At 40.6% G+C, this 14986-nt stretch overlaps 2 protein-coding genes across 2 annotated transcripts; one reads left to right on the top strand and one right to left on the bottom strand.

Moving 5' to 3' along the window:
• Positions 1-7528: 7528 nt before the first annotated feature.
• Positions 7529-9737, top strand: BO70DRAFT_99157 (protein phosphatase regulator REG1). Its single transcript, XM_025548908.1, has 2 exons — positions 7529-8559; positions 8639-9737. The coding sequence occupies exons 1-2, from the start codon at positions 7937-7939 to the stop codon at positions 9636-9638; spliced, it is 1623 nt and encodes a 540-aa protein (XP_025397113.1). The 5' UTR covers positions 7529-7936; the 3' UTR covers positions 9639-9737.
• A 1076-nt stretch (positions 9738-10813) lies between these two features.
• On the bottom strand, positions 10814-14289 carry BO70DRAFT_364087 (putative C6 transcription factor). Its single transcript, XM_025543724.1, has 2 exons — positions 14131-14289; positions 10814-13736 (listed from the first exon to the last, which is right to left on the bottom strand). The coding sequence occupies exons 1-2, from the start codon at positions 14206-14208 to the stop codon at positions 11148-11150; spliced, it is 2667 nt and encodes an 888-aa protein (XP_025397114.1). The 5' UTR covers positions 14209-14289; the 3' UTR covers positions 10814-11147.
• Between the last annotated feature and the right edge of the window lie 697 nt (positions 14290-14986).

Here is a 14986-nt window from a genome sequence, read left to right on the forward strand (position 1 = left end):
TTTTTAATAAATAATAATAAAAAAAATATTAATTTTTTTAATTATATTTTTTTAATTTAAAAAACTTTTTTTTATATATTTTCAGATAATAATAAAGATATCTAGATTAATAATTATTTAATCTAGATATATTTTAATTATACTAGAGCTTAAAAAAATAATAAATAAATCTTAATATTAAGAATAATTAAAATAATTAATTATTTAATTTTTAGTTATATTATAATTAGATATAAAAAATTTTTTAATCTAATTATAATCTAGCGGTTAGATATAAAAATTCTAATTAATCTAATCTGACCTGGCTATTAGCCACTCTACCAGGTTATGGCCAGATTAAGATTAAGATATAACAGTCAGGTTAAGCCACTCTAATAATTATTAATTTATAATAATAAATATTTATTTTTAATAATTCATTTATTTATTTTATAATAATTTATATATATTTATAAACCTTTAATTTTCTTCTTTGCAAAAAGAACTAATATTTTAATAAATAATTTTAAATATTAAATTTATTTATATATAAGATATTTTTATAAATATTTCTAAAGTATTTTTTTACTTTGTGAATAATATTTTATAAATTAACTCTATTTTTAATTTATAATCTTTTTTTAAATTAATTTTTAAATTAATATCTAATTATAAAATTAAACAGCTTATTATTTTATTCTTTATAAATATTATTTTAAAATTATAAAATTACTTTAAAAATACTTTTAAATCTATTTTTTATAAATAGATTTTATTATTATAATTTATAATTATTTAATCTTTAACTTCTCTATAAGAATCTTTATTATAATAATATAATATATGTTAACTTATTACTTTTTATAGAATTTTAAATAATATTAATTAAATTTTATAATAGAGATCTTTATTTAAATTTATAATATATTTAATAAAGCTGTCTCTGTATTAGATATTATAATAATAATTATTTTATAAATTTTATAATTATTTTTTATATTTATAAGATTTATTTTAAATATTATAATTCTTTTTAATTAGATATTATTGTTATTTAATAAATTTATAAAACTCTTTATAAATATTATTAATTATTCTATAATCTTTATTAATATTATAAATATTAGATTTACTGTTATATCTATATTAATTAAAATATTAATTTTTTTAAATAAATTAGTTTTATTCTGCGCGAGTAATTATTCCTATAATCTTAAAATAAAATATATTATAAAAAATATATTTATTAGTTTTTTATAATTATAAAGTATTTTTTAAAATCTTTATTTTTATATTAATGATAATTCTTTACTATATAATTTTATTTTCTATAATTAAAATATTTTATTATTTTTATAAATATTAATATAACATTTTATAAGATAAATATTTTTAATATATTTAATTATATAATATCTTTTTATAAAAATCTTTTATAATAGTTCTAGTTATTAGATTATTTTATTTAATTTATAAATAATAGTAATTTCTTTTTATATATAATTAATTTCTTTATTTTATTAGTTAATATTTAATCTGAGCTTTATAAATAATATAATTAAATCTTATTTAAATAATTTAATAATAAAGAAATCTAGCTTTATACAGATTCTTTTTATTTTATATTTTATAAAAATAATTTAAAAAATAAATATAATTATATAATATTTAATTTTTATATTTTATAATCTAGCTCTGTTTTTATCTTCTTTTAATATTATAAATATATAAAATTCTTTTTTATAAGAAATTATTCTTAAAATTTATAAATTATAATTATATTTTTTATTTATAATTCTTTGAATTATCTAGTTATATTTTAAAAAGTTTATAAAAATTTATTTAATTATTTTTTTAAAGAGCTTTATAGCTTTATTTTTTTATAAATTACTAAATATATAATTTAGATAGATTATTATAATTTATATTTATTAATCTTTATTTTAATTATTACTCTTTATAGTAGACTTTTATTAAATAATAAATAATTAAAAAATAATATAATTATAAATATTATAATATTTATTATTTTATAATTATAAATAAAATATTAGAACTATTTAAAAATTTATAAATTTGTTTATTATTTATAAAAATTTTAAGTCTTTGTTCTAGTTTTATAATTTATTAAAATATATTTAACTATTTATAATAATTCTTAAAAAATAATATGATTATATTTATTTTAATTATTTTTTCTATAATAATTTTATAGTTAATTTTAAAAATATTAAAAAATTTTTTATAAATATAATATCTAATAGTTTATATAAATATAATTTTAATAGATTATCTTATAGATTTTAAATAATAAGATTATAAAAATATATATTAAAATAATATAAAAAATATATTTATTATAGAATTAAAATAATATTTATATTATTTAAAATATTATTATTACTCTTTTATTTAGTCTTTTTTATAGATAAATATATCTGCAAGAATTCTGTAAATTATATATCATTCTGATATAATTACTTTATAAGAAACTGTCTTTATAATATAAATATTTCTTATAATATAGTATATTATAAGTATTATAAGGATTAATATTCTCACAAGTGTCTTAATTTTAAGATTATTAAAAAATTTAATTTAGATATTAGATATCTACTTAAAGTTTATATCTAATATTATATTTTTTAAAATAATAAATCTCTTTCTTATTTTAGTTTTTTCTAAAGGTTTTTATCTTAGTACTGGTTTATTTATATTATAAAAATATTTATTAAATTTAATTTTAATAAAATTACTGCAGGCTGTAACACTGTTTAAAAAATATTTTTTCTAAAATATTTTTATTTATATATATTATTTAATAACTCAGATAATAATAAATAATCTTGATTTATTTTATAATTTTAAAAATCTAATATTTTTTTAACTATTTCTTAAATTAAATTAATATTTCAAAATATTATTAATTATAAAAATATCTAAAATAGATTATAAAAATGTTTATGTTATAATTAAGCTTTGAGATATTATTATATTCTTTAAAAATTAGAAGATATAAAATAAAAGAAAAACATTATAATATAATTATATAATTAAAAATAAAAATATAGCTTCAGATTATATCTTATTTAATATAAAATTATATTAAAATAATAGAGATCAATACAGACATAATTACAGACATAATTACAGACATAATTATAAAGATAATTATAAAAATACAATTATAACTAGATAATATATCTTAGTTAAAAATAGAAATTTAATTACTCTAATTAACTATATTATTTTATTATTTTAATAGACAGAAAATATTCTATCTTAAAATTAGTATTAATTCATATATAAATAAATATATATATATAAGCCCTAAAGAATTCTTTAAAATAATCTATTTTAATTATTTTATTATTTTATATTACTTTATCAAGACCTCTATCTAATCTTTATATATTTATTAATTCTATCTATCTATTTCATTTACTAATTATATTTATCTAATTATATTTATCTAATTATATTTATCTAATTATATTTATCTAATTATTATACTCGCTTATTATATTTCTTTATTATATTTATTTATCTATTTATCTATCTATCTTATAAGAAAATATAAGATTAGTAAAAATCAGAATTAAATTAGTACTTTTTATATAGCTAAATATATTTATTTTAGCTTGCTTGTTTTATTAATACTTGCTTTTATTAATAAAAAAATAACTAATTAAGTATTATAAGTATTATAAGTTTTCTTTATATTAAAATCAGTAATTTTATTAAAGATTTTAATTTTAATTCTATAATTTAATTACTAAGCTATAAATCTGATTATATATTTAATAAAAATCTACAGAAAAGTATATAGAAGTAAAATCTTATTTATTTAAATTATTAAATATATATAATAATTTATATAGCTTTAATTCTTTCTATAATAAAAATTTTTTATACTTTCCTGCTGATTACTAACTATTTAATAATTATTATATTAGATCTAATTCTTTGAATAATAAATACTAGTCTTTATACTTTGTTTATATATCTTATAAGTAATTAATTATAGAGATTTATTCTGATTAGATCTTAGCAGGCCACTAAGAAATTAACACTAATCTAATATATTAATTATAAATATAAATGACCGTTACAGAAGGTCTCTAATAGCTGGAGGAGACAGGCATTTCGGCCTCGCGGCCCTTGCTCTAGATAGACCACGGAGATACCCAAGTGCCATACCAATGGACCCTAGACCTGTCAACAGCCTATGCTAGCCTAGAATCAGTTGGTGATCTACCAGCAGGCCGCCCGAGCGAGCCAGGTCACCCCGCTGTTAGTCGCCAGCTAGCAAGTTTGGCGCAGGGCCAGGCGGGCCAGACCGCGAGTTCAAAGGTGCCAACGCCCCAGAATCGGAGACGGTTTCGTATCCCCGCGTCCTCTCCCCCTCCTTCAAGTTTCAACAGACCCAAATCTATCTTCAATAAACCAGAGACAGTTGATGGTCTGATTGCCATATCGTGTTGCTTGGACGCGTCACTTGGATTCTCCGGTGGCAACTGCCAGACGGTGCTTGATCTCCAACTGGACTATTCATGTGCGAGTTTGCGACACTATAAACCACATAGTTACAAAACGTCGCAGCTCGTTTTCGAGCCGATCTCCAGTGAAATTTCGCATAAATGAAGGTTTGGTGGTGGGGACTTTCCGGAAAGATGCCAGACTTGATCGACACACTTGCTTGAACTTCTTTACTTGGTTAACGCTGGGATAACCGGGGCGAGACGGGGACTTGCGAGAATAATACGCCTAATAATAGGCTTTCTGATAGGGCCCCGTTGGGGTTCTCTGAGTCGCTACCAATCTCGGCTATCTGAATCGAGTACCATGACATATGGGTGGGTAGTCCACATTTGAGAAGGGATAGGAACAGCCGTTCATGGCGCGTCCATAGTAGTAGATCATAATGATGGATAGATGAGAGGCGAACAACGACCACGGTCCACGGTCTATGCTAATGGTAAGCCGTCGTGCTTTTGCTGGTTATCGCTTGCGCCAACCGACCAAAGAGAAACGTCAGAAGCCCCCTCGTGGGAAGGCCCTTGCGCTCTATCTACGTATTATGCCATCCGCTGTCTGACATGCATCAAGCCGGCCAATATGGAATCCCCAAGGCCAATCTCATTGACCAAGATTGTTTCAACCTCCAACATTCCCCCCGAGCCAGTTGTACCGGCGCCGCCCCCTCCCGCGTTGGACACGCCACAGGGAGTTTGCAGAAAGGGTCGAGCATGGCTAGATGCTCTAGAGGGAGTAGGCATTTGCTGAGATAGGAACCAAACGCGGCCGGACAGACGATGATGCGTACTGTCTAAGACATCCATTACATGAAGACACCTATGTATGTAAACCAGGAAGAACCAAGGATATGCGGACTCGCAACAAAGAAGAAGGGGAAGGGGAACTTGTAAAAAGGTCTCACAGCATTCCTGGTGAAAAATTCTAGATTTCGTCATCCTCTATATGCCGTCTGGATAACACGACGGGGACACAAGATCGAGCGCTTCACTGGAGAGCCTCTGGGGAGACGCGCACTCAAAATTCCCTCCAAAGGCTCAAACGAAAGAAAGAACCAGGGGATCCGCCTCGCTACTGTGTATCTATTCTCGGATATTAATTGTCGAACAGTCGAAGACTTATCGGCGTGGTGGCAGGGATACACGCGGTCTCCTCAAGCGGATGCAAGACATCCTGCATGTTGTTGTTGTTGGCTCGTACTTCCGTACTTGCGCGCCAAAAACATCCGTGCACACTTCGAACCCTCGAGGAACATAACATCAACATGATCAACAAAGAGGCTGGTGGTTCGGTTCCATCGTTCCGTGTTCTCCCGAGGACCTTGTCCGGCAGAGAACTCAATATGCACAAGCTTGGCCTCACCAGGAAGGCCAGCAGCCTTCAGGGTACCTTGTCAGCAGTGCATCAGGGGATGGGAAGCCGCTGCCATTCCGTCCAGTAGGTACTCCGTAGCTAATAACGAGTAGGATTCTAGTATGTACGAAGCACGGAGTATCTACGTAGTCCGGAGTACTGAGCCCTTTATTATTCTGAGAAGATAGGCTCCGTCCTTTTGCGGGTGCCCCGAAATAGGCCAGTAAAACGGTCGCGCATTGGCTCGCCAAAGATCTGGGATCTGGACTCCGACAGACCGTGCGGAGACACAGAAACCAAATGGGCAAGAGAAGAACAAACTTTCGTGTTCTTTGTTCACTACTAGTAACCTACCGCCTTTCTCGATATTTTGTGATCGCATCATCATCATCATCATCATCATCATCACCCCTCGCCGGCTTTTCATTCCCGCGCCGACAAAATATTGGTATTAAGCCAATGCTGTCATTCATATCTTGACTGACATGCAGTCCCGGAATGGATGCCGCACGTCCCTTGTTACTAGTATACTAGTAACAGTGTCCAGACAGTGCAGAACTAGCGTATCTTGGGGGGATAGCGGGGGATCGGAGCCCTTCTAGGCTCTGATGGCCTCGGCAGCAGCAGCAATAAAAATGTTTCTATTGATTATACACCCAAGGTACCCAGTAGATAGCTAGATATATAGATAGGTACTGCGTACTGGACACCCTTCAACTCGGAGTAGTAAGTACCTAGTAAGGTAGGTACATAGTATGTCTGTGTAAGATACTCCGTCTCTGAGTCGACCATAGAGAGACTAAGCGTCATGGGGCTGGCTCTGGATCGTCGAGTCCGGGTGTCAAGAATGGATCATCCAATGACGGGTGGTTAGGTCGGTCGGAAAGTTACACTAAGTGGTTTTGCCAGCCAACCATCATTGTTCTAACTCCGAGGAGGTGGGGAAGGGAGACAGACCACTAGTCGGGAAGGAGTAAGGACTTGATTTGCTGGGTGGCAAACAGAAACAGAGGGAGGGAACAGAATCCAGAATCACCATCTGCTGTTCTGTATCTACTCCGTACCTATCTATCCATCTAACCTACCTACTTCCTCACTACTCTACCTAGGAGGTACAGCGTTCACAGTACAATCTAGGTAGATACCATGACCCTGTTGTGATACTCAATTACATCCCGTACCCACATACCTACTACTCTGTACCTACTTTTCATTAGTACCTACCTACATCCCGAGAATTCTCCAACCCCCCGGGCCTTCACTTGTTGGTTGACTGTCCGTGAACGTCAATCCATGGGATACCTACCTACCAGTACCTACTTCCATACCCATGTCGGGTTATCTAGAGTTCAGAGGTGACTTTCCCGGATGAAGTAAGTACCTGGGGGAAGCAGTCTTTTGTCTGGATCCCTCTCCCCCCCTCCCCCCCCCTCTCGCCACTATCACTGTCTCACTATTGAGACTACTGAGTGAGACTTAAGAGGTATTCCCGGTTTCCCGCCGCTCCCCGTCAACGTTATTTTACATTCCATTCCCTGCCCTGTCTCCATGTCCTGCACGTTGGTTAATTCCGGACCTTTTACCTCACCTCTAGCTTCAAGCCATCCAAGTTCCCCATCCTTTTAGTGCGACTGAGCAAGGGCCTTCCCCTCTTCTCCGAGGGGCCCGTTTCAGAGCAGTTATAACTCTGGACATCGCCGGCACTTTCCTCCAGACTCCCCACCAGCTAGCTCATTCGCGATATATCACTCGCCATCCAAGATCCTAACTGCCTCCCATATATACTGCAAATCAAGATCTCGAGACCGGCTTTGTACCACCACACTTGGTACAATGATCTCAATACTTTGTCGCTGTCTCTAGACCTTCCCACTCCCTTCCCCTGTGTGCGCGCTTGAAACCGTCTTGTCTCCCTCCCTGATCCGACCAAAGGCTCCTTGCTCTTCATCGCCGTGCTTAATACCCCTCGCCCGTCATCCTTGCTCCAGAGCCCTCTCCATTTAAATATCTTTGAAAGGATTGCACCGCCTGCCATTTTCGTCACCAATGTACTTTGCTGACTGCCACGATGACGGCTGTACTTTCGCCCTCGAAAGAGGTCCGCTCGCGCTTCTCTTCGGATCCCTTGCGGTGTCCAATCACTCAGACCTATTTTCTTGAAGAGTCCGATATCTCTATATCTAAGTTCATTGTTCCCGAGTTTCATCACACCGACTGTACTGATGTTGTTTCCCCTGCATCGCGCTCAAACTCTTCGTCCCCAGACTTCACACTCTCAACTGTGAACCATTACCCCCCGACACCAACCTCTCTTAGCAGCCTGTCGTTAAGTGTGAGCGAAGACCAAGAGGACAGTGATCTAATTTTACCATCCTATGACTCCAGCCAATTCGACCAGAAGGAACCAGAACCAGAAACCTTGAGCGAGGCTTCTATTGACTCATCGGTTGATTTTCAACGATTAACGCAAACGCCCGCGGCTGATGATAGTACGATTGAAGATGAGCCATCGAGACACGTCGACTATTTGTCCCACGAGTGGAGGCAGGAGGATATCTGGACTTCATGGCGCTACGTGGTCGCTCGGAGGAACATATACGACAACGGTGTGAGGCTAGAGAATGCTTCGTGGAGGACGTGGGCAAAGCTTAAACTCAACTTGGGCACAGTATCTCCGGAGAATCTTAACTGGTTAGTGGCTTTATCTTTCTACTCAACACCGAGACTGCATGGAGTCTTTATCTGGTACGCGTGCTAATACCCATCCTAGGCTGAAGGACTGTGACGTGACATGGTTGTATGGGCCTTTAAAAACGTGCAACAGGCGAGAGAAGGCGTCGAATGACTCCCCCCCTCCAAGCCGTCTCGAAACGCCTTCCTTGTATCCGGATAGGAAACCCATCTTGAAAAAGAGAACCGCGTCCGAGACCATCTTGCAACGCTCTCTATCCCAGCATACGCTTTTACAACACGCGGGGGCTATCCTAAAGGCGCAGGAGGCTGAGACAAATCGTAATCGACCCACATTCCAACGCTGTACGTCGGACATCGGGCAGGTGCTCGATAACCCATCCACTGCACTCATCGGTGTATCTGCCCATGGTACCACCGCCACCGCCACCACCTCATCGTCTGGCATCGGATCACCTAGCGAAAGACGGCACATTCATTTCAACAACGAGGTGGTGCAATGTATTGCCGTTGAGGCTAAAGAGGAGAGTGATGAATGGCCTGCTACTCATGATGGCCCGTCGGAGGACGGTGTCGTCATGATGAAACACATTCATTCCGAGACGTCGATCAGTGATAAAAGCATGTCTCGTGGCGGCTTCAGCAGTGAAAACAAGACTATTGCTCCGCTCCCTTCTACCACGCTTAAGTATAAAAGGGACACACCTGAACCGCCCACAATCTCAATAATGGACCGTTGGTCAAGCTACTTCTCGACATCCAGTCTGCCTTCATCTGCATATGCTAAATCGATTCAACCGTCGGCTAATTTTCTCTTGGACGAAGACGACAATGACTTGGCTTTTGATTGGGAACCAAGCCGAGCCTCACGGAGCCCAGTAAATTCAAGCCATCCCTGGTTCGTCAATCCCGAAGATGACGAAGAGCTTGACCGTTACTATTCGATGTCCCCGGGGATGTCTACTGCTCATGAAGTCGAGGAACTATCGAGCTCTACTATCCTTGACCGTGTGACTGATACTGTCAATACGGCCAAAGATATTGCGCATGTGATATGGAACGTCGGCTGGCGGCGGTGATTTCTCTTTGAACGACGTGTGGGTCCACGAAATCGGGTTCCATGATCTCGTGCACTTAATCTTCATGATGAATTTCTTATGCATTTCTCGTATAACATACGATCAGGAAGACGAGTTGAGGCGTTCCGAGCTTCTTTCCAAGGCTGCGAATTATCAATTGGTTCATAAAAGGGGGCTAAAGGAGGCGATCATTATTTCCTATTGTTCGTGGCACTTATGTGCATCGGGAGACGAGACGACTGGGTCGCGGTTTGGCGCAATTTTGTCTTGGCTTTTGTTTTTGCGTGCGCGCTTGCTACCTGCGACCTCTCGATGGATCATCATGAATGTAATAAAGCTTTCCATTAAACATCTTTGGTCTAATTCAAGCCCGACACAACCCAACCACATGATGTGCATGGACCCGAAACAAACCATCATGATCTATCTCGAAATGCAAGAGTGCTTCGGGGTCGGCGTTGCGTATGGGGGAAGAGCATGCGTAGGTGGGTAGAAATATATACCTATTGCAACACTCCGTATAAACAAACAACTTAGATCCCTCCCTATCCTCCCACTTTCTCTTTGGTGGAGAGACAAATACCCACGTCCCTTCCTATAACATAGATTGACAACCTACACAGGTGGCGGTATATATTTATTCACCAGGTAACATATCCGAGGGCTGCGGCCTAAGGAGCAACTACGGAGTACAGGGGGTAAGTCCCGAGTATGCTAACGAGAAGAGTCCGCTTGACTTGCCCTATACAGCAGGGGAGGGGGGATTGTTGGCCGGTTGTGCGGCACCCGGTTCACGCGTACCCCCATGGGGCCCGTAAAAAGAGTAATGTACGGAGAGTGGTAATTATAATGTGGTGATTAATACTCCGTATCCGATAGGAGTCACCTTGGTCTGGTACTGTGCAGGTGTCCCGCCGCTTGCTAAATGCTAAGGTGGCAGTCCAGGGATCGGTGCCTAATTGCCTGGTGGAGCAACTTAGGGGCGGACGGTCCGTACTAGTCTTGCTAGGACTATGGATAAAAGCTACGTCACTAAGGTGAGATCGCCAATACCCGATTTAACGGTTGAGGGAATAGATGAGCCGAGGCCTGGGAGCCATATACCAAAACGCCCCAGTGGTCTCCGGGTATGCATATCTACCGGTGTAATGAGAATTCCTCTATATACTTATTTGCCTAAAACTACCTGTTGCATTTCAGATTTTCTGGACTGAGACAGTATCAGCGCGTGGCCAATGTTGGCTGGCTTCGGAAAGTTTTAGTGTACACTTACTTACATTGGGTATCATCAACAAGGAACAAGGGAGAAGAGAAAAGGGTAGTCGGGTGTTGCTCGGGCTAGCCATAGAATCTGGCGGTTGGCGTAGCAACACATACATGGCAAGGGGGAGGGGACTATCGCGACCGTTTCTTACCCGTAAAGGTTGAAACCAAGGAAGATTATAAACCTCCCGTTGTATCGAGGCTCAGGCCGAAGGCCAGAATTTGCTCCCAGACAACCTCAAGCGATCATCCTTCCATCGCGTCCTCTGGTGTCTCCTGAAACGTTTCCGGGAAGAAGCCGGGGGGTGGCCAGATATCGGCAATCGATGGTGGGTGTACCAAGGGCTGAGACCCAGCAAGCCGGTCAGGATCATGACAGAAAGCCTGGAATGTGCTGTCATCAATGAACCCGAAATCCTTCAAGGCAGCCTCACGACTATTAGCCCACTCGGTGGTGTCGAGATATGCTAAATCCTTGAAGATGGCATCAATATCGCCTGTCGATCCGATCTGACGTTCTGTAGTATCCGACCTTCGAGGATGATGTATATCCACATTATCGCCTGGAGGCATTGACCGGCCATTCAAGACAGTGGCGGCATTGCTCGGCATCATCGTATTTGAGACGGACGACTCGGGAGTGGACGGGTGAGGACGCGGGCCCCGCGATAGCACTGCATTCAAAGCAGTTGCCGGGTCGGACTTCTCCATATGTGCAGCACTTCCTTCCACAGGTGGTTGAAAAGACACATCCATCATGGAGAGATCTGCATTCTCCATTGCTGTATCTTTAGGCGTCATATATTGTCCATCCACGGGGATGCTGATGCCCATTATGGTAGAAGTGTAATCGGAATCTCCCATTCCAGGAATATTTCTTCTTGCGTGGTGGTTTACTGAAGGGTCGCTCGTTATACCTTGATACCCTGCCGTTGTTGTAGCCATAGCGCCAGGAGGTAAAGGGCTGCTACTGATGCCCTGTGTCATTCTGGGTGTAGATCCTGCTGATCCCGGGTAGGGTAGAGAAGGGTGCCCGGGGATGTCCTTGGAGCGGTACCAATGGTCGATCAAAGCGGCCAATGAACGATAGACTGGCCAGGTTGTACTCAGTTCTGCCGTTCTTTGAAGAAGTGCTTCGGTCCACCGTGCAAAGGGGAACATGTCCGATTCGATTTTATTGCGTAGAGTGAATGCCTGCTCGGTTATGGTACGTAAGGAGAGTTCGAATATAGGCGGCAAACCGCAGACCTGAAAGTTGTCCAAGTGTTGAGACACTATTGGAAGGGCTCTGTAGAGGAGCTTCTTTGCCCCTTCAATGGCTGGCCGTTGAGAACGATGCAGGCCAAGTTCTTGAGGGGCAATGCGAAGGTAAAGCCACAAGAGCGTGGCCACATAAGTCAGACCAAGGTAGCTCTGATGGGGAAGTAATGCCGAGTGTCGTTCGGGATAAATGCTTTCGGGGCCAATCAGGCGACATCCGAGTGGCAGGCGATCGTCCCATTGCTTAAGCTCCATGACTAGTTGTTGTGCGAACAAAGGGGCGTTCGGTCCTGCCGTGGAGTCTCGGGCGATCTTATTCAGTACACCGGCTAATTCAACTAGTCTGTTGAAGCAGCTGAGAGCGAGCAGAGGACCTCGACGAGGAGGACTCTTTCCCTGCCCGGCCCCCGTAGGTGGCAAAACGTCCGCCCAGGAATTCCATTCCTCTAAGCCATCCTCTTCCAACAGGCCCACCATGGTCAGATCACGAGGATGCATGCACGGCCTTCTTGACAAACGGAAAGATAGTAACGAGTCGACCACGAAGCACCCAAGGAAAACAGCCTTCCCCTGTCTCAGTTCATCAGATCGTCGGACGTCCGTGAATGCGCCTAGATCCATGGAGATCGCCATGCGTACTGCTTGCCCACTCAGCAGCCAAGCAGCGGTCCAATCCTCCAGACCGACGTTCACCAACGTCAGCAGCAACAGTGCCTGCACATGCCCAAGCTCATAGCGCTCTGTCTCCGAAGGAATCAAGCTCCGAGATACCGAATAATATTCTTTGGTCCTGGAAAGCGCCTCCGACGGCCCGTCCTGCGGGTTAATTCGGGATTGAGAAATAGTGTAACTAAGAAGGGCCCAGAGGGCAGCATGATCACCAGAACCGGGTGCCATCTTCGCAACAGACAAAGGCGCGCTTGCGTATAGATATGATGCGCGAAGGATATTGTGCTTGGCGACGATTGGGAACCAAGAATGAGTGACGGCGAAATAGACATCCAACAACTGGGAAGTCTGAGGCGGCAACTGCAGCGCATTTGTAGCGTTTACCGTAAGGGATGGTGCTCGATTATCCGTCGGCATAGACAATCGAGGCTTTTTAGAGCGAGGAGAAAGCGAAGGCTCGACGACACGTGGGGCATTAGGTGGAAGAGGTGTCGAGCCACGGTCTACGCGAAATCCCCATTCACCCCCCAGGATGTCATCTTGGTCCTCTCGAGGACGTTTGCCAGAGCTGTCTATCGAGGGCTCGGTGTTAGACAGCATCTTCTCAAGCGCGCCATACAGGCGACTGGTTTTCCAAGACTCATGCAGGGTCTCGGATGCGCCATCATCGGTCCACAGAGACATGAGCTTTGTTCTCCGACTAGCCGACTCGGCGGTGGTACCAAGCAGTGTTAGCATTGTGTCCTCGAAGCCATCGATATTGCAGATCGATAAGGCCCAGAGCTTTTCTAGACCACGGACATATCCCTCCGGTAGCCCACGCTTTTTCGCGTGGGGATCATAGGAGCAAGTCTGGCCAGAGGCCTGACAGGCGGAACAGGCAGGACGAAGCCCGTCGCACTTGTCCTGGAGTGATACTCATGGTCAGCATGGTCAATGGAAAGTGGTGTAGTGGAGCGAGGCAGGCAGTGGAGAGGCGGCAGGGGAGATAGGTTGAAGATGAACCCAGACGGGCGGTTCGGATCCTGATCCGAGGAGATAAACGGAGATAGAGAAGGGGGTGGGAAGCAAGTCTAGGCGCCGGAAGAGGTAAGGACGCGATGCAGGCGCACCGCCGCCGCCGCCGAGCAAGACGCTCACAGCTCGGGTAGGATTACACCGATCGGGATGCGGGTAGGGAAGGCGAAAGAGAGTCGGGAAAGAAGAAAGGAAAGGCGGGGAAGACGGGGACGGGAGGAGCGAAAAAAGGCACGGGGAGGGGAGAGAGGGAGGGGGGAGTTATGGATAATAAGTGACCGACCTTTTTGCTTCGACATCTGTCACAGGCTCTTGACACCCTCTTCCGTCGAGGGGCCTTCGAATCAGAACCCTCGTCCATGGAGGAGGGTCAATTATGACGGGAATGGCATATCATGAAGAAAGAAGTTGACCGGAAAGAGATGGGAGGAGTGCGGGAGAGATAGAGAAGTGAGGAGGGGGGGGGGGAGTGGGGAAGGGGAAGGCGAGAAAGAAAAGGCGTAGTAAGTAGAAGTAGTAGTACAGTAAGTAGCAGCAGCAGTAAGGAGGAGGAGGAGTAGTAGTAGTAGTAGTAGTAGTAGTAGTAGTAGTCGTCGTCGTTGACTCGTGGTAGTGGTAGTAGCGAGCGAAGGTGGTCGGTCGGGCAAGCGACACCGACCAGAAGGGAAGGAAGGGAGGGAAGGGAAGGGGAAAAAAAAGGCACGGCCAGGCAGCAAGGAGGAAATCCCGTCAAGAGTCGAAAGGGAAGCCGAGAAAGGGACGGCGGCGGAGGGATTGGATTGGACTGGATTAAGCCGAAAAGGCTATCACGGCGCAGTGCATGCCCGCCTGTTATAAAGTGCTCCAAAACCCATCGGGTCCCCCAGACGCAATCGGAAAGGCAGGTATTACGCAAGAATCCAGGGAGTCTAAAGATGGGAGGATGATAGCTCCCCTCAGCCCCCTCAGGGTCTTTCTATCGCCTCTCCTTGGTCCATCCATATCCAACCAATATGGGGATCAAATTGGCCCAGACCCATCCTGAGGCAACCAAGTTTAACAGGGCCCCGAGGGAAAGCGCCAGACTCAGAGGTCCAAGGAAGGAAGGCACGATACGGACCGTGGACCGTGGACGACCGACATACGTAAGTAAGTAAGTA

The sequence above is a fragment of the Aspergillus heteromorphus genome, assembly GCF_003184545.1.
Source record: "Aspergillus heteromorphus CBS 117.55 chromosome Unknown BO70scaffold_22, whole genome shotgun sequence".
Classification (NCBI taxonomy): Eukaryota; Fungi; Ascomycota; class Eurotiomycetes; order Eurotiales; family Aspergillaceae; genus Aspergillus; species Aspergillus heteromorphus.

What these genes read in the sequence shown, in the direction of transcription:
- BO70DRAFT_99157 (XM_025548908.1), top strand. Translation starts at nt 7,937, where the DNA reads ATGACGGCTGTACTTTCGCCCTCGAAAGAGGTCCGCTCGCGCTTCTCT. An exon ending in TCTCCGGAGAATCTTAACTG is followed by an intron (nt 8,560 to 8,638) that starts GTTAGTGGCTTT and finishes TACCCATCCTAG; the next exon opens with GCTGAAGGACTGTGACGTGA.
- BO70DRAFT_364087 (XM_025543724.1), bottom strand. Translation starts at nt 14,208, where the DNA reads ATGGACGAGGGTTCTGATTCGAAGGCCCCTCGACGGAAGAGGGTGTCA. An exon ending in ACAGATGTCGAAGCAAAAAG is followed by an intron (nt 13,737 to 14,130) that starts GTCGGTCACTTA and finishes GTATCACTCCAG; the next exon opens with GACAAGTGCGACGGGCTTCG.